The 24,030-nt window shown below is 44.6% G+C and overlaps 1 protein-coding gene across 2 annotated transcripts in view; it reads right to left on the bottom strand.

The window, feature by feature from the left end:
- The window catches only part of FLT1 (fms related receptor tyrosine kinase 1), a 114,997-nt gene extending 92,597 nt beyond the window's left edge, over positions 1-22,400 (bottom strand). Inside the window, exons 1-3 of one of the 2 annotated variants that reach the window (XM_064441087.1) lie at positions 22,074-22,400; positions 5,624-5,720; positions 5,105-5,325 (exon numbers count right to left, since the gene is read on the bottom strand). In XM_064441087.1, coding sequence (XP_064297157.1) covers positions 5,105-5,325; positions 5,624-5,720; positions 22,074-22,131 — 376 coding nt within the window. In that variant the 5' untranslated portion in view covers positions 22,132-22,400. The remainder of the gene's footprint in view (positions 1-5,104; positions 5,326-5,623; positions 5,721-22,073) is intronic. The other variant, XM_064441088.1, reaches the window with a different exon arrangement.
- Positions 22,401-24,030: the final 1,630 nt, after the last annotated feature.

Here is a 24,030-nt window from a genome sequence, read left to right as displayed (position 1 = left end):
TCCAGACTAGAGCAATTACTATGTTCAGAAAGCAATCTCTAGAAAGGCTAATGGACATTAGGAACACATTTTCAGATGTATCCCTCCCTTGTGAAGGTTCATCTTGGAAACGCAGTTCTGTTTCAGTAGGAGCTATAAGCCTTGGTGAGGAAGAAGGACCTCAGGAGGGCTTAGTGCGTGGCCTTTAATGCTGCCAAGGCATCCGCACATGCTCTGCTCAACACAGCGTACTATACATATACACAGTGTACCATAATGCGAAGTCCAGGTACACACAATGACAAAAGCATGGCAATAATAGGTGATTGACGTCAGCAAGTCCTAGAGGGCTCTGTTTTGTAACAGGAACCTCATTAGAAACTAAAAATGTGTCCACATACTTGCTACAGCTGTAGCATAGTTTAATTTCAACTAGTTTCCTTTTCATAACAGAAGTGCTATCATATTATTGACTCTGAGAGCATAAGCCAAAACCACACTGCTCATATGTTAGAACTGTGCCAAAAGCAAAGACAGAAAAAAGGCACAGGGGAGGAAGAGTTTCCCAGGCCTCAGCAGGTTCTTCTGGCAGTATATTATTTCTGAATACAAAGAAAAAGAAGAGGGGAAAAAAAAAAAAAAAGGAAGGAAGATCTCCCTTTCTGTTATCTTTCAGGGTGTTTTGTCTTACAGGATTTTTCACCTGTTCAATTATTTTGACTTTGATGCTTCTGATCTTAAGAGACCTTTTTGGCAAACTTTTTCATGCCTTCCCTGTTCTGCAATATAACATATTTAGGATTAGAGGAGTCAATCCATTCAAGATAAATGTTAAATCCATGTCAGTTCTAGGGCTGGATCCAGCTATCTGTCAACAAGTGGATGCCCCAAGGAGATGCCATACACTCAGCACTTGCAGAATACAACTCTAGGGTTCAAAATGCACTCAAAACCCTAGGTGTTTTGGCACTTCAGAGGCTTACATTTTGAACTATTCACCAATGCCAAAGCCCTTCATTCTGGACTGTCCAACCTGAGACACACCTCAAGCCAAATATCCCAAACTAGTGGACATGTATGACATTCCAGGCATTGGTGAGTACAGGTACTCTCAAGACTTGTACCTTTAGTCACTCAGCTCTGATTTGTCTCACCTGACTTAAATAATCTCAACAGACATCTATTCTAGGCTTGTTCTCCAGATTCCTTGCAAAGTCAGTAATGAGAAATACCTACCAGAAGGTCCTTTTTTCTCTCTTTTATGTACACAAAGAGACTAGAAAACTGACTTAGCCTAGAGGTCTGATTTTAAAACAGAATATTTTGAATGGCACTTGATTGAAATACTAGTACACGTCTGACTTTGCAAGGAAAAAATCATGCAGAAGACATGCACAGCAGGAGTGCGAAGGGAGACGAGGAGAGGGAGAACTTTGGCTAAGAAACAGGCTAATACCCTAAAGCCAAGTACAACTTCACTTAGAGAAAAATGCTCTGTTGCAGTAGAATTAAGACATTACTTCTCTATATTATTAGCTGAAAGCTATCTTCATCTCAGGAAGTAGCAACACTTCAACTTGAATCAAAATTTGTTTTGATTCTTGTAAAACACTAACCTTGATATATCAATGTAATTGAACTTACATGATTTTCCTCCGTCGTACTATGGGAAAAATTGTTCAAAGCCAAGAGATGATGAAAGCAGAGGATGAAGATTCATTTCTGAAGAAAGTGAATGAGCTCTAGCAACTGGAAGAGTGTCTTGGAGATACCAGAACAAAGGCAGGCAGAAAGAAAAGCCTTTAGCGCTGTCCATAGGGAAATCTACATAGGTTTCAAAACAGCCTGCTGATAATTTGGTGTTTCTTAAATTTATTCCATAATTATCTCTTTTCAAGCAGAAAATTCTGCATGCCTCACTCCAATGTACGCAGTGAGTGTTCATTACAAAGTATTTCATCTTACTACTAGGCTGCAGTTCAATTACAAAACAGATCAGAGCAGCTTTTCATCCAAGGCAGTGGAGAAATTGGCAAAGAGGCTTTGCTTCTTTTCAGATTTTTTCCCATGGCTCATGGTGGAAGTCAGACCATCAGTTTTCTTAGAGCGAAGTCCAAGGCTCTTAAAAGAATTCATTTCCCTCTCGATGTCTCAATTCCTGAGCTGTGTGTGGTCAAGAGTTGCTGCGGCACACACTGCGCACTCACTCCCCTGTGCAACTCAGTAGTGACCTCTCCAGCTGAAAGAAGGGTGGTGTCAGGACTAGCTGCTGAAAGAAATGTCACCGGCCTGCCTGTTCTTGATCACCCAAATACAGGACTTCAGAAATACTTCAAGTCATCCTGGAACTTGTGGAACTTGCAGTATTCTGCTCAGTATCTTTCGTCTTGTTTTTGTCTATAGAAGATCATCTTCTGCCATAGCATACATTCATTAAGAACCAAAGGACTTACTGGGTTTTGGTCTGGTGGGGGTTTTTTGGGTGTTTTTCAGTTTGTTTTTTTTTGGTTGTTTGGTTTGGGGGTTGGTGGGTTTTGGGGGTTTTTTTTTTGGTTGGTTTTTTTTTTAATCCAGTTCATATTCAGTATCACTCTAATTACGGAAATGAATAACATTTTTAAAACAATAAGTGATGACTTCCTGTACAAACAATATCAACTTTCCTGATTCAGATTCTGCATTTGTAAATAGCAACTATTTGTTCTCATCTACAGCATGCTAAGACATGGGAAACAGGCACCTCTGTGATCCACATGGAGCTAATATGGGAAATGGACTGACACAACGTCCTGCCACAGGAAACAATACAAAACTAGGAGGGACCCAAATTTTGCAAATGTTTATTATTTCCTAAGCACCCACAAATTCATTTAAAATAAAACTAAACTCAAGAAAGATAGTCTTCACAGAGGATTTTGTTATCCCCATCTCACCCCGATAACTGAATTTCACGCATGTTCACAGAAACGATGACTTGCATTAAGAGAGTCCTTAAGTATATTCTTCCCAAATGCTGATCAGAAAGGGTGAGTTTTGGTACTCGGTGTCTTGTGTCTTTTCAACCTACTCAACAGTTCTTCCTGAAACTGTAAATTTTTGGAGGACTAAATTACCTTTCCCCACTTTAGGGCAGAGTGACACTTTCATCAGGTGTTAAATGAGCAGTTGACCTTGCAGCTTCCCTCATCATCAGTAGTTTGCCTTAACCCTCACATGTACTTACTAGGACACAATCAACACTTAAGTGTTAAGAAATTGTTTTTCAAACAAAAGGATTGTCAAATTCAGTAAATTAAGATGTCAAAGAGGTCTAAGCTCGGTACAGCTTTGTCCCTTTTACTATTTTTTGGCAAGTAAGGAGAAACATATTCTAATCCTATCTTCAAAAGCGGTGTCAACATTTAATGACTGAATGTCCTTGAAAGATCAACAAAACAGAGACACTCAGGCAGTCTTCCTTACATGATTATTGTGAGAGGGAGGGGGGAACGGGGATGGACTGTCCAAAAACTATTTATCCAATGGTATGTTTCTCTTCCATCACCATGTGTATTAAGCTGATAACTTTGCTTCACATACATCTAGTTGAAGATCTCTTTCAGATGCAAGCTACATACAACTCAGGAAGCAGTGAAGAGTTAGGAAGAGTGGTTGTGTCTTCCATCTGTAACAATTCAGGATCCAGAAAAATTAACACTTCAAACAGGAAAGAGACCAAGAGAATATAAAGGAATTTCTTATATCATAAAGTGGATTTAGCAAAGAGGTGCTCAGAGTGACAACCATCCTTCCTCTTCTCATGTGCTGAATGGAGAGGTCTGTGAGTAGATCTCAGACTGAGATAACATCCAAAGTGGGAGGTTCAAAAAGGTCCCATGATGGGAAACTTGCAAAGGTCATTCAAGAAAATCATAAGTTTTCATAGGCAGCAGGAAATGTTGGTCACTAAATGAAAAACCTACTTTGGTTGTGCTTCCATGGATGCATCTATAGTTGGATATCCGGTGAATTATATGAAAATAGTTGGGTGTGAAAAACACTCTGTGGTATATTTCAGATGAAGGAAAGCAGGATGAACAGCATGAATTATTCAATAATTCTCAGTAAAGCAACACCCAATAATGGGGGCAGCTATCTTGTTTACTATCACTGTAGTGAGAGGTCCACTTCATTCTGCTTTTTCACAGCACCAATCCCACTCTTCGTGTCACAAAATGAAAACAAAGGGTAATTCACTCTGATGTGAACTCGTTAGAAGCAGCAGACATGCAATTTGGAAAACTTCCAGTTGGACATTCCTTGTAATGTGGGCTTTCAAAACATGTGAATCCTGATACCTTACAGTAATCTATTCATTTTATTATGTAAAAATAAAGAAAACATGAAATAGGAATACTTAAGGGATTTAATTTAATTTTATAATTTTTTTCTTTTATTGTTGTGTCTACTGAATTCAGCTGCTCTGAAAAGTGTCTGATTAACATCCTGGAAGAAAACAGGATCAGAAAGCAATTTCTATAATAGCCTAACTGACCTAATTCCAGTATTTCCCATACATTAGACAATACTTGTTTGCTTAACACAATTCACTGTTTAGTTTGATTTCATTTATTCTAGATTTTTACAATCTGTGAAATGTGGACTGCAAAGTAGTACATTTTTGAATGGGACTTAACATGCAAATAGCAATTTTCTACAGCATGACATAATACAGCTGCCTAGAAACCTATAATCTTACACAGACAGGTTAAAGTGGACATTGCACCAGATATATTGCTTTCATCAACCATCACCCAGTTCTGTAAGATATGATTTCTTTCATACCCATTTCACAGATTCACTTCTAATCTACTTCCAGGAGGGAGTTCTATTTACCCTAGTAGACTGGTTGGATTGGGTCTTTTTCTTTCTTCATTTTTGTCCTAACAGATAAAACCCTAGCATTTGCATTTGCAAGTTCTGAGAAAGCAGATTTTGTACATTAATTGGTAAATTATCATGACATTTTGCAAGGCTGAGAATTTCATTCAAAACCCTGTATTTAACCACAGCTGAACTGCCTTATTCATCCATTTTGCTGTATTGAAGTGAAAGCATCAAGAACTGTTAAAAAGCATAATCTTACCGTTAATAAATACATAGACTGTAGATTCCTTCTTCTTTTTCACTGGACTTGTTGGGTATTTGCAGCTATAGTTTCCAGTGTCACTTGCTTGAGTTCTGCTCAAGGTCAGACTGCTGCAGGACTGTTTCCCATTCCTTCCACAGGCATATTTAATTACTTTCAGCCTTTTGCTATCCTTACTTAGAGTTTCAGGCAAAGACCATGAATGAACCATTTCCCCCCTGCAAATACAGATAAGGAAGCAGAAACAATTATGTTGGGCTGCAATTATATAGCTCCAGTTCCCAAGCTTTCTTTTTTATTATATCAGGCTATTTCTGGCATTCTCTTTTATCTTGTTTTCCAAAAACAACAACAGAAACAACAAAGAACTATTAAACAATTGCCATTGAAGTTCATTCCCCACCTTTCCCCACAACATAAGGTTTCATTTTTTTTTCTAATTTCAGTTACAGAAAAGGAAAGTGTCAGGTGTGTGAACTCCCAGCCAAATTATCAGAATCCAACTCAGCTGGTTACCTGCAGGTGAGATTTAAAGTCTGGCCTGCTTGAACAACATGCTGTGTGCCACTTATGCTCAGCTCAGGAACTTTTAATTTTGATCCTGAACTAGATCCTAGAAAAACAAGGGAAAAAAAAAAAACAAACATGTTAACAATGATAAATCATACTGTTCCCAGTCCACTTGCATTTATGATGTTACACTGGAAGGGGAAAGCAAAGAAAAGGGGATATCCCCCTTACCACGCATACTCCTTTGTTCTGAGCACAATCCTGCTGTCCTGGCTCAGGACTCGCATAATCTTCCATGAGAATTACTCAGGAAAGAAAGTAGAAATGAAAGCTGTGCAAGTTTCAGTCAGTGACTTGCTCTCAGATTGCTTGCTGAGCATACCATGAAGAAAAGTTCAGGACCTTGCGGCTACACGTCTAACCAAGGAAGCATGCCCTCAAGCACTGCTGGCTGCATTTCCTTAGGAAACACTACCATGGCAGCCCCTTCCATGGGAAGGGCAAAAGTCAGCCACTTCCATGGCAAGAGCCATGTATTGACCTCTAAGATACCAAACTCTAACTCAAACAACTGGCTGCAAAGCTGGAGCCGCTCTGGAAGGAGTGAGAGGGGATTAAGGATCTTCCCTTCCTGACTGAAGGTCACAACACTTTTACCTATGGACCCTCACTAGCTGCAGGCTTCCTACCAGTGAAGTGGTGTCAAAAGGTAACTGGACAGCTCTACAATAAATTATCAGAACAAGTTCAAGGCACCCTCCGGACCAGATTTGCTGCTTATTGAGAAAGCAAGCATGCCAACATGGCCCCAGCCATGGCCAGGCCGTTCTGGTATGGGTAGAACCCTGGGCATCAGTGTAACATGAGATGGTTTAGGACACTTGAAAACATCCAGGCAGGCTTCTCACAGGCCATGTAAAGGCAATTTTTAGGAAATCCATGAAAAATCCCCATGGTCAGAAGACCAGAGGAACACCAGACCTTCCATCTCATCAAGCCAGGCTATGGCCACGAAAGCTTTCATGGCAAGCAGACAGAAATGCATGCCTTAGAGAAGAAACAGTCCTTGATCCATCCCATTGCCCTTGCACTGACAGCAAAGTGTTCCAGAAGCTAGGAACATAACAAGAAAATATTTTGAAACAGTTAAAGTTGAAAACATGTTTAAGTCTAAATCTGGACCCGAGTGCAATTTATGAAGATTTCAGTGTTGTGAGAGAAGAGCAGAGAGTACCCCAGACCGCTTTACTCCAAAGAGAAAGTTTTTCTTTGTCAACATCAAGAGAAGCAGCAAAATATAAACAAGGGTAATGTGGATTTTCCACTAGAACACAGTCAAGTACAGTTTCAGTTTAGTTATTTGAAGCCATTCCAAGAGGTCTCTGCCACAGGCAAACATGAACAACTCTATGCACCAAACATAGCAGAAATACCTGAATCTTATTTGGCTGCTATGGATCACCCACTGGAAAGGCTTCCTTCTTTCACTGACTATAGAAGGAACTTTTGGACGTCAACTCCAGCTGAGAATGGTGGCTAAATTTTGGCTGTATAAACCTCCCCAAATCAACGGCTGCTCCAAATTCAGCAGTTTTCACCCGCCAGCACATGAGGCCTCTGATTAGATGATGAATGGCAAAACTTGGTTCTGAGATGTGGACTTGAACTCCTTTGGTTTGAGCAAGGCCTCCACTTTTGGAGAGAGATGTTGAAAGTACAAGGATTTTGTACAAAAGGTAAAGCAGCACTGCTCTCATCTGCTGGTTTTGGGGGTCTTTTCTGAGGAGCCAGCTATGCTCCATTTGTCAGTAAGTATTTCCTACTAATTCCTTATAACTTCAGTGGAGACAAAAGACCTAAATCACCTGGACTACCTAGCACAATCCATGAAAAGAGCAAATAGCAGGTTAGATCTCTAAAACTGTTTGATAGAGGTTTCAGAGACCTGTTTCTCTTCCTTAGCAATACAGGAAATGTACAGTGTAGGGGTTAACTAACTTTTAACATATCTTTGGCATCTAAGTTATATTGATCTGCATTTTTTCTGTTTTAGCCCTGTATATATCTATTTAAGCTGTGGCTCCAATAGTTTTTCTGTATATACTAACATCCACCCCTATTCAAAAGAAGATTTAAAGCGTACACTTAGACATAGACATAAACTAAATTATAGCTCACTTAAACAGGCTTCAAGCAAGGGCATAACAAGTTTTCAGAGTAAAGAGGTCCTCTGAACTGCACCACAACTATTACCAGAAGTTTGAGTGGTCATACTGTACAAATACACAGACTTCCTCTTTGATTTGTCTAGAAAATCATGCTTCTAACTAGAAATATTAAGAGGGGGGGGGAAAAAAGATGAAGCAAATCTTTGAATAAGCAATTTATTATGTGATACCTTGCAAACACACATTTTTCTCACCTACCATTTAAGGACCTCAGCTCTGAAATGCTGGGTCTGCCAAATAGCGCACTATGCTTTTATGGGATAGTCTCTTATAGATGCTCATGATTTATGAGTCTACTCATTTGCAGTTCTGAAATAATGTTCCTGAAAGTAACACTGAAAATTTGAGATAAGATGTTACAACAGTTCAGGCAGCTTCTGTGAAGAGCAACCCAGGCTCTTTGGTGGAGAGGGTTTGCCAATGTCCTCCAGCTAAACAATCTGAGTTTCATGAAACCACCATATTCCTGGATTTCATTCATATTCCTCTTGTCATTCCAGAATTGGAGGCTCAGATGCTCTCCCAAGAAGGCAGCATTTATGTCCAGCTTTATGAATCTTGTTCCTTACTTCAGTGGGGAACCTGGCCTTAAGCTTTATACAGATCATCTTGTCCAACCCCCCTGCTTGAGCAGGCACACCCAGAGCAGGGGGCACAGGACTGTGTCCAGGCAGGTTTTGAATGTCTCTGGGGAAGGAAACTCCACAGCCTCCCTGGGCAGCCTGTGCCACTGCTCTGTCACCCTCACAGGAAAGGAGTTTTTTCTCATGTTCAGGTGGAACTTCCTGTGTTCCAACTTGTGCCCATTGCCCCTTGTCATGTCACTGGGCACCACTGAAAACAGTCCAGCCCCATCCTCTTGACACCCACCCTTTAGATATTTATAGGTATTGACGAGGTCCCCCCTCAGTCTTCTCTTCTCCAGGCTGAACAAATCCAAGTATCTCAGCCTTTCAGCCTTTCAGTCCCCTGATCATCTTGGTAGCTCTCCACTGGACTTGCTCAAGCAGTTCCCTGTCCTTCCTGAACTGAGGGGCCCTGAACTGCTCCTTATTTCAGCATCTAGAAAAGCTGAAAGCACGCAATGGTGTTTACAAACAGTTCAACAAGTATGAAAAAACATCAGTAATGGTCTGCCAGAGGAAACCATCAGGATCAAAGCCCAGCTGCTAGAGTTGCAACACTCAACCCAGTTGCTAGAGAGCAACATGTCTGTTGCTTCCAGTGTAAAACTGATGCAAAGGTAGAATCCATGTGAGTGACAGGCACTGAGAGCAAGGCAGAAAAACAAGTCTGCAGTGCCTGGTCATGACTGCGGTGCTGAGTGCTCGGCTTTGCTCCGCACCAGCACCGGCACCAGCACCCTGCCTAGGAGCAAAGCCAGCCACGCAGCACCATGCCCATGCTTGACACATGCCGGGATCAGGAGACCAGCACTGGGAATGTGGGCTGCTGTTGTTTACAAAGTCTGCCAAATGTGAAGGAGAGGAAAACATTATAAATGTTACAAACTTTTGTCTCGGTAACTCTATGGGGATATAAGCAAAGGCATCCACATTAAAATCTCAAGATCTATCTTAAATCAACCATACAAAATAAGACAGCCTGGAAGCCTGTATGTCAGAAGAACTGCCTCAAAGCTACTAAAATCAATTGAAAAAAAAAAAAAAAAAACAACCCACAAACAAACAAACCCTAATCTTTTCACCCCATCCTGCAGGCAGAAAAGAAACCCAGATATACTGGAAACATATTCAAGCTTTTGCCCTTTTACACATATTACGTATATCTAAAAGATACTGCAGTACTTGTAAATATTGTGAGTGGGATCTTAAGGAGTGCTTAGTGTTTGTCTGACTTTGCTCTCATTTATATAAGCCAGCATTTCATCATTGATTTCAAGTATATTTTAGAACCTTAACTCCAGTATTTGATCATATTCATACTCATGACCTAACATCAATATATTTGGCATGGTATATCAGATTTGTTATATATTCATTCGTTTAGTTTTTCACTCACAAAAAGCTGAAGTAAAAGATCCTATTTCTAAGCCAATATTGTTGTTTTGCAAGTATGCAAGACATTGCTTTTACCAACAAGATGCTAAGTCTTGAAGAAAAATAGCTGTATTTGACATCCTATCTATTCATGGGTCATTAGCTTCCTTACGTTTTTAAATGCTTCAAAACTGATGCAGAGTACAAATGCAGTAGAGTTTGACATGTTTACCAGAAAAGAAAAAGGAAGGAGAATAGCAGGGAAATTCCTACTGTCAATATTTAGAAGTAGATTATGCCTTCTATGTACCTTCTCTGTGCATTTCACTTGACACTGTCTTTTCTGAAGGGTCATGGCTCAACAGGACACACTCACTTATCATTGCGCCTGTCACTAAGCGACCATCAGCAGCCTACCCTCACACTGACCTACATTGGGGGTGCAACTTCTTTTCATGTGACAACAAGAGAACTAATTAATCCTGATAACTGAGGAATCTCCTCCCATAGGGAAAGGGGTGATTTTTTGTGTGTGTGTATTCTATTTGTTTCGGAAGGCTTATTAGGTACATGTGAAAGTGAGTCAACAGGATTGCTTAATTAATGAGCAAACATTAGTTTAGGTTGCAAAAGTTAGCCATTCTGTCTAAAATAAGGGAAGGAGAAATATTTTTTTTAAGAAAGCAGAGGGTATATTCTGTAATTTGTAAAGGAAGAGAAGAATAAACTTTCCTCAACTATTTTCTGCCTTGCAAAAATGGTGATGCTCTTCTGAATGAAGTAAACAAAAATTTCATAGAATCATAGAATATCTCAAGTTGGAAGGGATCCATAAGGATCACCGAGTCCAACTCCCTGCTCCTCACAGGACTAGACACTGATTACAAGTAATTAAAATGAAAAGAAAAGATAAAATAAACGAACACGTATATATTTTTCTAATATGATGTGTGAGTTCAGTTCTACAGACATCTGAGTAACCATGCACATATGATCAACCTTCCACTGATTTTAGCTAAACCTCCATTTCTCTGAAAAGGATAGATCTGCTGAACTTACAATTGGGACCATGTTCTGGATTATTATCCCCATTCTGATTTTTCCAGCTTTTACTTTTAAGTTTCCACTTATACACTGTGAATTTCTGCTATCTTTGACTAAAGAAAGTAAATGCAAAAGCTAGCTTTATGGTTTAGTTGAAAAAAAAACATATGATATTAGAAGTTATTAGACATTTCCTTAAAGTAACAGGTTTGGTGGCCTTTTACTTTTAACATCTTCATAATTTGAGGCTGAGTGACTGCCTTCCAACTACTCCAGTTATCCTGAACATGTTGACTCATCTTTTTTCACCTGCACAATGAAAGGTTTAGAAGAGCTATCAGTCTTTGTAACTTCACGGTATACAAAGAATCTGACCTTCTGGGTTTAAAGTGCCATCTGTGGGCAATAATGTTATTCATCATGAAGTAATTGTTTCAGTCATTGTTGGATTTGCACGTGTTTTAAGGCTTGTTAAATATAACTGACTCTTTGTGGTTTTTACCATCAAATATCATTTCCTCCTGATTCAAACACATTCAGCAAAAATGGTTTTTGAGGAGGACGCTCCTGAACTGGAAAAAAAGTGCACATGATTTCTTAATAGGGTCTTCACCTCTCTGTGCTCCTTGAAACACAGGTCATTCAGTTCAAATGCAGCCCAGGACTTTACTCTTGCTTATGAGCACTTCCTTATGAGTCATCCCATTGAAGGGACCGGGAATACCCGCGTGTGTGCAACTAATAAGCAATTGCAGAACGTGGCTGAAATGCTTAGGACCATGGTACCCAGTGGGTTGACCTTCAGTGCATCTCCAGTGAAAATGAGCTCACTCTGATCTGCAGCACCTTAAACCAGAGCATGGCCACCAGCTAAGGGGCATACAGCTTTATTCCATTCTGTAATTAAATTTGAGTTATCGGTAGTTTTCTTTATTTCAGAGCTCTTCTTGGCAAGCTATTGTATTACCAACTCTTCTAAAGGTACTTCAGGCCATTCATGGGTAAATATAACTTTTTTTAATGTTGTCAAACAGTTGTACCTATCCATAATAATTACAATTTCATCATTACACCAAATCACTCTATTAAAAAAAAAAAAAAGGGAGAGAGAAAAAGGAACTTGTGGTCAATTCTGAAGATCCATTTAAAGTTTTGATTTACATGTGACCATAAGGAGAAACACTGACCAGCAGTTCCTCCTAGTTTAATCAACACTGAGATTCTCATCAGCATCAATACTTGCATTTATAAGACAAAAAAACTTCTAGGCAGAATTGTCTCAAAATTTGAGTGGTGATTGGAAAAATTTTTTTTTCCTGCCTGAAGGGCAAAAGCCTGGCCTGGCCCTGCCACAGGGCTAGAGGGAGAAGGGATCACTCTGGATAATGAAGCTTTCTGCTTGTGTGACTGCTGGTGGCTGGGAAGAACTGATACTGGAAGAAGCTACTTATCCCCCTCCATGGCAGCAATAGGCCCTGTTTCATCTCTGTAGCCTGGGTTTCTAGTGCTCAGGCACAGGCAAAGCAGGCAGCGCAGTCTGGTTCCTGCACCCAGAGGTAAAAGCACCATCTCCATTGCCTGGACTTAGAAACAGCCTCCAGGAAAGACCTACAATGCCAAACCATGAGCAACCCTGAGGTTCAGAGCAGTATCTCCAGGTCTTTCAGATGCCATCTAGGTCCCCATCCTAAAGGAAACATCAGAGTCCTTCATATACCTAATTTCATACCACTTCTCTGCAGAAAATCCAAACATCCCACCTAAGGCCTGCAGAAGCAAAACTAAGACAGCGTACCTGTGAGGTAGCAAGGAGGTATGCCTATGCCCCAAGCTGACACTGACAGTTGTCCAGCAAGCTCATGATCTGAAACAGCAAAACATAACTCCTATTTCCATCAAAGCAGAACTTTGCAAGGCAACTAAGGGCTATGGGGACTTGCAAGGGTTAACAGACCTGTTAACCAAGGGTTCTTGGACTCTAAGGTAGCTTTGTCCCTGTTTTCTGTTTGCTCTTGTGCAAAGAGAAGCACCCTGTGTGCTGGTACACGGCCGGCAGACAGAAACACAGTCAGGGCAGAAGACACGGTTCAAGCTGTCTCACTCCTGAACAGATCTATCACACATACAGGCCTCTGTTGTGGCTGAAATGTGTTCTCATTTGCTTTCAAGATCAAGAAAATTGTTGGAAGCTATTTACTTACAAAGTACACATTGATGTATAAAAATAATCAGTTTATTGATTTGTCCCTTCCAGGTCCAGAAGGGACATTCTGAATACCCAATCTGATGTTTTGCAACACATGCCCAGTTATTTCTGGATCAAATGCTTAAATCTGATTAATCTCAGCTATAATTTAAGAATTTAAAGTACCATTAGGACATAACAATCAGCCAAGAAAATGGATAGGTTAATGGATGAGAGCACTGCGTTGCTGTATGATACAGCATCCTAATAGAGTCTGAAGAGCATAGGGTTTATTACAGCAGATTAGAAGTCCTGGGCAGACTAAAATGCCTTGACCCTGACTTCATGCCCTGGAATTAAAAATAAGCCAGCAGGGCAAATGGATATGCTACTGCCCAAGAGAGGTCTTCACAGGCACAGAAAGATGTGTATGTCTATTATCTGAGCAAGTGTCCCCTTCCCCTCTCAGTTCTGGACCTCAGAACAAGTGAAAAGAGTTTATTTACTGTCTCTATGCTTTTGCTGTCCCTAAATGTGTATACACACTGATAAAAGATCAGATGCTATAGAGGCAAAGCAAAACGCCCAGTAGCTAAAAATAGAGCAAGTACAATTCTGATAGCACTTCATTAACGTTTCTGAGCCGTACACACTATCATGCCAATATGTTAAAAAGCTGTAAATGTAAACAAATATTTATTTCCCCAATAAATGTCAAGTACTTTGCCAGTATTTGCCCCAGCTAAGTAAGGCTGTGCTTGCAGAAGCCTGTGGTAAAACCATTTTATTAAAGAGCTGGGGGGGAGGTGGTGTTAATTTAAAAATTCAGATCTGGAAATTTAACAAGCTGAAATCACAGTTGGTTATTTGAAATAAATCTGGCTTCTGTTACTACCAATTGAAAGTATTACCATTTCCCATCATACCCAGGCAGCTGGAAAGCCACAAAGAGAGCCAAGGCCATGCAGTTCAGTGTGCTATGCCCAGGCAATACTTGCCTGAAGGCACTAGCTTCACCAGCTTGTCAGAACAGTGTGTCCTGTCTGCCCTAAAGTCACCAGGTGTTTCTGAGCATGGGCACAGGCACTTTACATAATGCCACTTTAAAAAAATTTAAAAATTTAACATTCAGAGAGCCTAGTAGGAAAAAAAATCTTAGTTTCCTCTTTTATCCATCCAATTTTAATGAGTCTAGAAACTTAGCATCTGACATGAGCACCTTTGCCAACATCTAGCCTGGTGAAGGTGCTCATTTCATTATCTATATAAGGGGAAAGCAATCACAGGGAAGGATTAAAATCAGCTGTAATCACAAATTTTTTATTCCCCATTGAGCATATGTAATTGAAAATGGCAATCCCATGTACAGTCTGACACCTCCATCATGGACTCTCATGGGATCGTCACTTTGGTAAACCACACCAAAGGGGCAAACCGCACAAATATACGGTGTGCTTTGAGAAAAACAAGAGCAACATCACAGTTGTGTCCACCTTAGTCTGGTCTTCCCTCCAACAGAATGAACGCTCATCTTAAAAAACTAGGTCTGCTGAGGCTGTTCTCAGTAAGGACTGGTTGTAGCAGAGCCAGGCTGTAGTGATACTTTCACAGCCACATCCAGCACAGGTCCGTGTGGCTCCCATATGTACCCCTCCACCTCGACGTGCCTGTTCTGGCCCCTCCAGGGAGACCCTGCTCAGGCCATTGCAGATGAGAGGCGGTTGTGACTCCATCTGCCCATTCAAAATTGATGCATGTGATAGCCACTGGCATTCACCCAGGAGTATGGTTTCATGCCTCCACACAAGATAAACCTGTGCTGCCTAAAGTAGAGTGGGTAGCCCTAGCCATCTTATGTCTGTGAGCCATCAGGTCTACGCTATCACTTACTGACACATGTCAGCAACCACTGCACCTCTGCTCTAATTCCACCATGAGACATCCCAGCGCATAATCATCAGTTTGATATTTTTTGAGGAAAGTTTATTCCATTAACTAGCATAGCAGGAAAGTATTGATATGGTATCAAAGACAAAGCATATACATTAAAAACAGACTGAAAAAGAATTTTAAATTCCTGTATAGACTAAGGCGGTAGATTTTCCTGACCCAATGCAATTTACTTACCAACTTAATGATTAAGTTTTGTCACAGGTTCCCCGGCAGGACAAATTAAGCAAAATGTCTAAGCAGACAAACTGCCTACCTGCCAGTAGCCTGCCAGCTCAGCCAGCCACACAGGCATAACAAATCCATTTGGGGCTCTACTGTCATTGAGCTGTGCACACAGACATAAATCAGGAACTAAATAAAAGAAAGGGTAAAACAAAGTTGCAGAATTTCCACTTCGCTGAAGGCTACCGGTTACTATTTCCAATGCTCCATCAGGATGGCTGAACTGTCCTGTAACACTCCAAGAAAAACAAAAGACAAAGCTGGGAACCGACTTTCTGTCCACCCTACTTTAACTTATCAAACAGAGCTATAACCAAAAGCCCTGGGTTCAGAACAAGGGAAAATAACTAGATGCAACACAACAATTTAAACTAGAGAGGTGAGAACCAGAACAACTCTCACTGAACTGGAAGGAAAGTTTGCCAGAAAAGAGGGCTCCTTTGCAACAGCTCAAGAGGCTGAACATACTCTGCAGTTAAATGACTTTTAAACTCAAAGTCTATGGTAGGTGCACGCACAGAAACCTTCTGGCATGCTTGCCTATGGCTCAATTTACATTGGGAAATTATAAACATTAATACTTACAAAACAGATTAGGATGAGCACTACTTATAGCACTGGATGAAACAAAGACAGTCAGGTTTTCACCCCAAATGCTACCAACACAACAAAAGTAGAAAATTCTTTGTATTATACAATATAATGCCATTTGATCCCACTATGTTATATCCATTTGCCATAAACATAGACAACACCTAGATTTTGACAGACACTAATTTTAGTTTCCTTGACCCTCAATCCCACGGTTTCTTAGTAAATAATAGTGGATTTCAGATCATACTACAAAAAAATTTCCTCTCTGGAGAATTTTATCAGATAACTGCTTCCTGCAAGGTTCCTTGAACCTCCCCTGAAGATCAGATGTTGGACTCCACCAGAGACATGACACGGAGCTAAATAGAGCCCTTGTCTGATCCAGGATGGCAACTCTCACGCTTCTGTTAACATTAGTCCGCAGTGATCCTGATGAGAGGTTTTTCCACAGAGGAATGACAATGGGAACAAAAGGGGCAAATTCCTTTGCTCCATGGCAGGGAAGAATCCCACAGGAAGGACGCTTAAGCGAACTATGTGAAATTGTGAATTCCTCTCATGAAACGCCCTCACACTCATCCCTTGCCTCTCCCCACGCACTAAGCAGGGGGTCCTGTTCCCAGAGCACAGGCTTCCCAAGGGAACCTCCAAGGAGCAGAGACATCTGCTCAGGGGTCCCTGGCTCTGTGAGGGCCGCCGTGCCCTGCCCGCTCAGCCTCCTCTTCCAGACACGGCACGGAAATAACGTCACCGCATTGCCACAGCATCTCCAACCCACTGAAGTGCTAGAAACAGCTTCCTTCTAACCACTTCCTCATCTTTCAACTGCTCTAATGGCAAAGAGCACCTTGTTTCAAGGCCGTGGCTCCAGAAGAGGGAATATGATGTACAAGATATTGCATTTAGGAGTGCTTAGTGCCACATAGCAGTGAATGTTGGAAGAGTAACCCCACGGTCTAGAAAAGTATTGGAATCATGCAAGCAGCTATCAGTGTCAAGCCCATCACATTGGATTGTGCTCTGCCTAAATATGTTACAGGGGTGACTTAACATTGTGAATATGAACGAATTGACATTGGTACTGAAAATCAACAAGGATTTGATGGAAAAACAACGCAAAGTGAAATCAGGTCATCGTGAACATGAACTTTTACTTCTCTGTTAACACAAGCCAAACAAAAATCTGGGAAAGATGATGAATAAATCAGTTAACTGTTTCACAAGCATCTATAATAGTCTTGAATAATACAGATGCGTCACGAGCAAAATCATCCTCCTCTTTAGGCTGGCACATTTCCACCCACCGTGCCACAATAAAAAAAACCCAAATACCAAACATGACTTAATATAGAAGAAACAGTCATCCACACTCCCAGTCCAAGTTTCTCCATACATCTCAATGGCTCAAGACTTAGGTTTCAGACAAAAGTACCTCTGAAATGTATAGTTTCATATCTCTTTTCCCACACCCTTGTATTTCTCAACGTTATTGCTTTACTTGGTTCCAGCATTAATACATTCTGCTGGTCACAAAAGGCATGCTATTGTACCATGCTTGGCTTTGGAGAGAGCACCAATGCCTCTATTTTCACTTTCAAACTGCTGCTTGCAGTATATCTTTTTCTTCTAACCACCAGGATTTAAGTAGTGCTGACCTCCAAGCATGGGGGAATGAAACTGAACTTCCACATTCTGATAGGAGAAAGCTGCGTGGGCACCTTCCTGACAATCACTGGACCAGTTTTAGGATGAGCGGTTCCTACACAGTGGATTAAGAAGTCAAGCCATTCCCAGCTGGGAATGCTTGGGAAAGGTTGTTTCTCAGTTGCAGGAATATGCATAGTAAGGATGCATCACAAGGGCAAAGAGAGAGGAGCCTGGCGCTGTCCGTGGGTGGAATTCATGCTCAAATATACACAGAAACATTTCCCCACATTCTTACAAATATTGATAGAGGGACAAAAGAGACCGCTGAGGGGGTGCGGGGTGAGATCTAAAGATAAAGCATGACTTCCAAGGGAGCAGTTTGCTTCTTGAAGGTCTCACACCAATAGGAGAGACTTGCCTCCAAGAGCGGAGGTGACTGTAGTTGGGCACCTTATGCTTCATGGCAAAGCTACTCTTACAGCAGTCTCGCTTTCTATTCCCTCTAGGGCTGCAGCAGGAAGTGCCAACCCCTAACTTTGGGGGGTTCAAAGGAACAATTTTGCTGACAAGGGCCCACCAGAGCCCCACTGGACACAGACTTCTGAAACGCCAAACCTTAACCCTCATCCGCTGAGCTTCTTCCTTTCCCAATCTCAGTCAGACATGAAAACTATCAAGTTGATAAACACTGTGCTTGAAGTTTCCAAACCACATTAAAGTGTAAGGACTCAGCAACTGTCCTGGAAATCTGGACAATTTCCTTTTGTCCTATACACCCACACTCTGTGAAGGGCTACTGGTTTCTGTCTTTGAAGCATCTGACAAAAAGTAGTCTCAGCTTGTTTGTTATTGTTTACATGTTAAAAAAAAAAAACACCACTACAAAAAAAAATCCTCAGATCTCCCCAATGGCAAGTGTTTAGGATTTTAAATACATTGGGTGCTTCAGGATATAAAGATCTTTACTAGGACACAGGCCAAGTCCTGATTTCCTCCAGCATGAACCGTAAATCTAAAAGATGCTAGCCTAGCTGAGAAGAATTGCTCCAGATTTACACCAGTTATACAAGAATGAAATCTGGCTTTGTGGAGAGCATATGAGCAACACACCTGTCTGGTAAAACACCAGTAAGTGATGTAAGTGATTTTCTTTAGCAATGCCAGAAAGTTTAATACTTAAATCCCCATGTATACCTTTTTTAAAAACCTGTGCTATACAGCAGGGTCTAACTCTTTGACCTTACATTAACGTAGTCTAGAATTTTTAAGAGAACCCAGTTTCCATGAAGATCCAGAAGAAGTGGGAAACTGAGTTTTTCTGGACTCCATTAAGATCTCCAACCCTAATCCCAAATTAGACCGCTCTAGCTGTGTGCCTGTGCAGCCGTTTCAGCTGAGTACTCAAACCAAACTGAAACCTTAACGTATGAACTTCCGCCTGGAGAGCACTTCGGGAGAAGTCAGGTTAGTTATTGCAAGAAATTAACCTCAGCACTGATTAGATTTGACCTGGAATTTCTTCCTTTATTTTTTCCAGCTGACCATGAAATTGAAAAGTTCATCTTTCGCTGGGGATTTTGATGATCTAGTTCCAACTGGAATAACTGAGATTGGTATAGCACTGTTCACAGATAAGATTGTAATAGGGTCTATTTACCTTCTGGCTGTTAATTGTGAGGTATTGCTTCTGTGTGGACAGCTGGAAATAAAGCCAAACTACCTCCTTATGCTTCTGGAAATGTGGCCACATAATCCTCGACCTGGGCTGCAGAATCTGATTTTTTCAGGGTTTAAACCCAGTCCTTCACATACCCAAATGCTATCAATTAAAACTGTTGTCATGCAAAGACTAGGATTGGGAGATTGAACTTAATATAGCAACATTTTCATGTTGACCATTATGAGTAGTCTTTAGCATAAATGTATGGGATACAATTTGTGAAGTAAGTATATACACACTGTAAAGGAAACCTATGTGAGCCCTATGCAAAACACAGGCAAAAGTATTGGTCTTCCCAAAGATAGCCAAACCATGTGTGTGCCTAGAAATACAAGAAAGCCAAAGTGCCCAACACTCACATGTCAAAGAAACATAATTTCATTAATCTCGTTTTTCAAATGGGGACTCTTACAGCTTGTAGCTTGCATGTTGCTTTGGGGAAATTTAAATTATAAAATAGACATCTATATAAGCTGAAAGACCTCCTTCTGTTGCTTCCTTATGAAGCTCTCTCTAGTAGCTCCTGACTATTTCTGTGAATCTCCTCTAGTATCTGCCAGTAAATGGAAGCTCAGCAGACACCCACAGAGACTGAATTACAAGAGTGGACCATATGGCAGTGATGAATCGAGTTTCATCAAGAGCACTTGAAATGGGAAGTGTTGGACAGCGTGAGTAAGAGCTTTAGGTAAATAGGCAGTGAATGAGAGTGAAACGGGAAGTGAAGCATAGGGAGATGCATGGAACAAAATATTCCACCACTTCAACAGAGTGTTTCACTTTGAAAGTCTCTGTGCAAATGCAAATGTGGAGAGTTTTACCACTGACTCAGAAGAAACGTGATCAACCTACCTGGGATGTCCAAACAAAGCTGTGCAAGGATCATTTACTTTCCAGAAGAAGACAATGGAACAAAATCAGAGAGTTTGGAAAAGCCTAAATTCTGATTTAGAACACAGTCTCTTGCACATTTAAGGGGTGATATAAATTTCCAGCAAAACAGTTGTAAAGGCACTCAGCCAAACTACAGAGAAGCATCTTTCTGGTGCCTACCGCACCTGAGCTGACCCTGGGATTTGTGCCCAGCACCCAGAGCAGCTGGTTTCCCCTTAAAAGGGGCAAGTTCTTCCCATTGGTATTGGTCAAGGCTGTGCATGTCCCTGACAGTCCCTGGAACAGGAAGGTGAACCAGGGTCTCTTACAGCCCCTGGCTCAGAGAGTCCACCTTCTCCCTGGGCAGTGGGTTTGCCATGATTTGCACAATGGAAAACCTTTCCGACAGGAAAGAGGAAGCCAGTCCCCTAGCCTAGCTGGTCACTGCAGGAGCCCATGTGGGAGCAGGACACCGAAGTTCAAGCTCAAGCTGTGAAGGAAGCCTGGCAAGGATTTGAACCCACGTTTCCTGTATCCAGGGTGGGTGTCCCATGCCTGTGCCTATTTCGTCCTGGGCATAAGAACCTCCTTGGCAGAGACAAATAATGTGGGGAAATTAGCACTTTCCTGGGGAAAAGAAAGAAAGAAAGAAAAAAAAAAAAAAGACAGAATACCTATCTATCTATATCAAAGTTGATGAATCAGCACTTCCCGAGCAGGAAAACGTCTCGTCGGAGCGGCCCCGCCAGCTCCGCTCCCGGTCGGCCGGCAGCGCGGGCATGGCCCGGGGACCGCCACGCCGGGGCCGCTCCCGCGGGGTGGCGGCGGTGCGGAGCCGACCGAGCCCTTGGCCACTTGCGTGGGGGAGCGTGGCGGGCCGGGCGGCCGCACCGCGGGAACACCGCCCTGCCCGGCCACCGGCCTCGGCGCCCGCCACGGGGAGAGCTCGGGGTTTTCTCCTTCCCCGCCCGGGTCTTGCTCCCTCTCCCAGCCGCCGCCAGACCCGGCGGCGATGCTGCGCGAAGCCGCGCACGGCCGCGCCCCGCGGCGCACCTGGGAGCCCCGTGCGGGACTCGGGGAGCCCGAGTGCGGGAAGGGCTGCGGGGTCGCAGATCTGCCCCGCGGGGCAGCCCCACAGGTCGGCAGCCCTGCGGTGCGATGAGCCCACGCGGGAGCGGCCCGTGGCCGGCACCCCCGCATCCCCGCTCCCAGGTGACCAGCAACGCAACGCAGGGACGCGCTCCCCACCACGGCGCTCCGGCCCAGCAGGGACGGCTACTCTCTCAAAGTAAAATAAAACTCGATTCAGAGAAACAAATCTTCGCATGGATCCATGCCGGCACACGCAGCCTTGCGGGATGCAGGCGCCGGAGAGCAGCTCCATCCCTCTCTCCAGAGACACCCACGCCGGGTCCCCGCGCGGCCACCCCCCGCGGGCGGCCCCGACCGACGCTCCGCCGTCCTGCCCGGGCGGGAGGCAGCAGGACCTGGGGTTTTGCGAAGGAAACGGGCACCTTTCCCCCTTCACGGGCAGAACGGGGAGAGGCTGACACTTGGGAACAAAGCGGGGAGGAAAGAAGCCTGCCCTGCAGCCAAGACATGCTTGCTTTCCGCGGTGCACCGGTAGGGACATCTCCCGGGACGGCTCTCCCCCGTGCCCAGGAAAGGCTCGCCTCTCCCTCCGTCGGCCCCGCCGCCTTGCCCGGAGGAGGGGAACCACCGCGGCTCCGCACCGCCGGCACCCCCGGGGCGCCGCTCCCGGGACACGCCGCCGGGGGTCCGGAGGCTAAAGACCGCTAGGGATGCGGCGGTTCGCGACCCCCTGCAAAGCGGGGATCGCCTGCCCAGGGGAGGGGGCGGCAGGTGGCACCAGCCCACAAAGCGGGGTGCGGCGGGGCCGGGCAGGGGCCCGGGGGGCGCCGCCGAGGGGGCGCATCGTCGCTGGGGGAGCGGGGGCTGGATGGGGCAGCGGGTCCCGGCGGACCCTTACCTGTGAGCAGGAGGGCGGCTGCCAGCAGCACGGTCCCTGGGAGCAGGCGGGGGAGCATGGTCCTGCCCGCGGCAGCGCAGGGCTCTTCCCCTGCCCACGGCAGCGAGGCAGAGGCAGAGGCGCCGGCTGGGCTCCGACGGGCTCTCCTCGGTCGCGGGCTCCTCCTGCGGTGCTGGAGATAACGGCGCGGCGCGGGATCCGCATCCAGCAGCCCCGGAGCCCTCCCCGCCCGCCCCGGCCCGCGGAAAGGGAGTGTCCGCTGCGAGCCGCCCTGCCAGCTTCACCTCCCGCGGACATCAATTACCAGCCAGCCTCAGCCCCGCTGATTTATAACTTCTCCACCCCTCACCGCGCACCCCTCCGCCCCCCCTCCCCCCCCGGCCCACATCCTCCGCCGGGAGCACGCCCTCCCCGGGACGCGTCCCCCGCCGCCCGCCCGGTCGCCGGCGGGGAGTTTCCAGCCGCCGGGGCCGCCGCGCTGCCGGGGCACGGAGCGAAGCGGGGCTGGACGCCCGCCCGGCCGCCGCAGGGCTCCTCCGGGGAAGGGGCGCACCGGACTTGGCGAGTCCCAGAGCAAACGCGGAGCGCTGGGGTCCCCGACCCGCAGAGCCCGGCGGTCCCCGACCCGCAAAGCCCCTCTCCTGCTCCGCAAGAAGACCCCGGCAGCGCCGCGTCCCTTCGCCGGCTCCTGGGCCGGGGACCGGGTCGGGCCGGTGCTGCGCAGCCTTTCCCCGGCTGCCGGGCACGATGCTGGGAGCGCCCCCAAAGTGCTGCCCAGACGCTGGGGGCCCGGGGCTCCTCTCCCCGCCTTCCCTGGGGAGGGAGAGCGGAGGGGCAGCCTACCCTGTGCGGGGCCTGAGCCGGACCAGCACGGGTCCCCTGCCAGCAGCACTGAGTGCTCAGAGCAGGGAAGCCAGGAAGGGGCAGCACTGGCTAAGGATGCTCCAGAAGTCTGCCCTGCCAGCACTGGCCTTTGCTGACCCTGTGACATCCAGGACCATCCTAGAAATATATTTGTCCTCCCTGTGCACTTACCTCATGTTTTCCATACGTGTTTTATTTTGTGAAAGACCAGAGGAGAGCCCATGGCAGCAAAACTCAAGCCCCGTGTCTCCACTTTTCCCTTGTGTAGCCAGAGAAAGGCTATTGGGTGAGTCAGGTCTTCGGTTTGACCCAGTATGGCCCTTCCCATAATTTTATGCTGTGAAATAAGTCACAAGAGTGTCTTCATGGGGCAGGTAAATGTGATCACCCCCATTTTACAGAGACAGAAATGGAGGCACATAGAGAGGTTAGGCGGCTAGTCCAAGGTCATAGGAAGCTGGTGACAAGCACCAGAAATAGAACCCAGATCTCCTGTGTCCCACCAGACCATCCTGTGCAAGAAAAAAGATGAGAAGTTGGTGTTGTTTTTAACTTGAGAACTGTTTAACTTTCAAGTTTAAAGTTGGTGGGAATATTTGCTGCATGCTTCTGTCCGACTCCTATTTGTAAGAGACACCTTAAGCTAAGAATTTAAGCCTGCATTTTCCAGTCTTCCTGCCCCAAGCCTAGGCCTTGAAAATAAAATAGTTATGGATACCTTCTCCCTCATCTGCTCACACCATGGGGGGAAGAACCCAGAGCTTTCTTTCCCGAAGATGATGACTCATAAGAAATCACCTCCTCCAGTGGAGAAGACAGCAGCTGGGAAAACAGTCAGCCAGTAAGGACAAACCAGCCAGAACTAGGATGCCGGGCATCCTGACAGCTCAGACCATCAAGGGCCCCTGTGGAAGGAGCTAAGGGAACTCTATGTCCCTGCCTTTGACCTACCTGACACTGAGTACGTGCTGAGTTTGAGATGATGCAGGCCCCATCACAAACCCAGCAGCCATGTCATACCAACTCCTCCCTACCCTCTTCACACCTCCTACATCACAGCTGCATTCAGTCATGGCCCTGCAAAGGCCTTTTG

Source organism: Phalacrocorax carbo, chromosome 1, assembly GCF_963921805.1.
Source record: "Phalacrocorax carbo chromosome 1, bPhaCar2.1, whole genome shotgun sequence".
NCBI classification, from domain to species: domain Eukaryota; kingdom Metazoa; phylum Chordata; class Aves; order Suliformes; family Phalacrocoracidae; genus Phalacrocorax; species Phalacrocorax carbo.
This window is presented reverse-complemented; position numbering and strand designations above follow the sequence as displayed.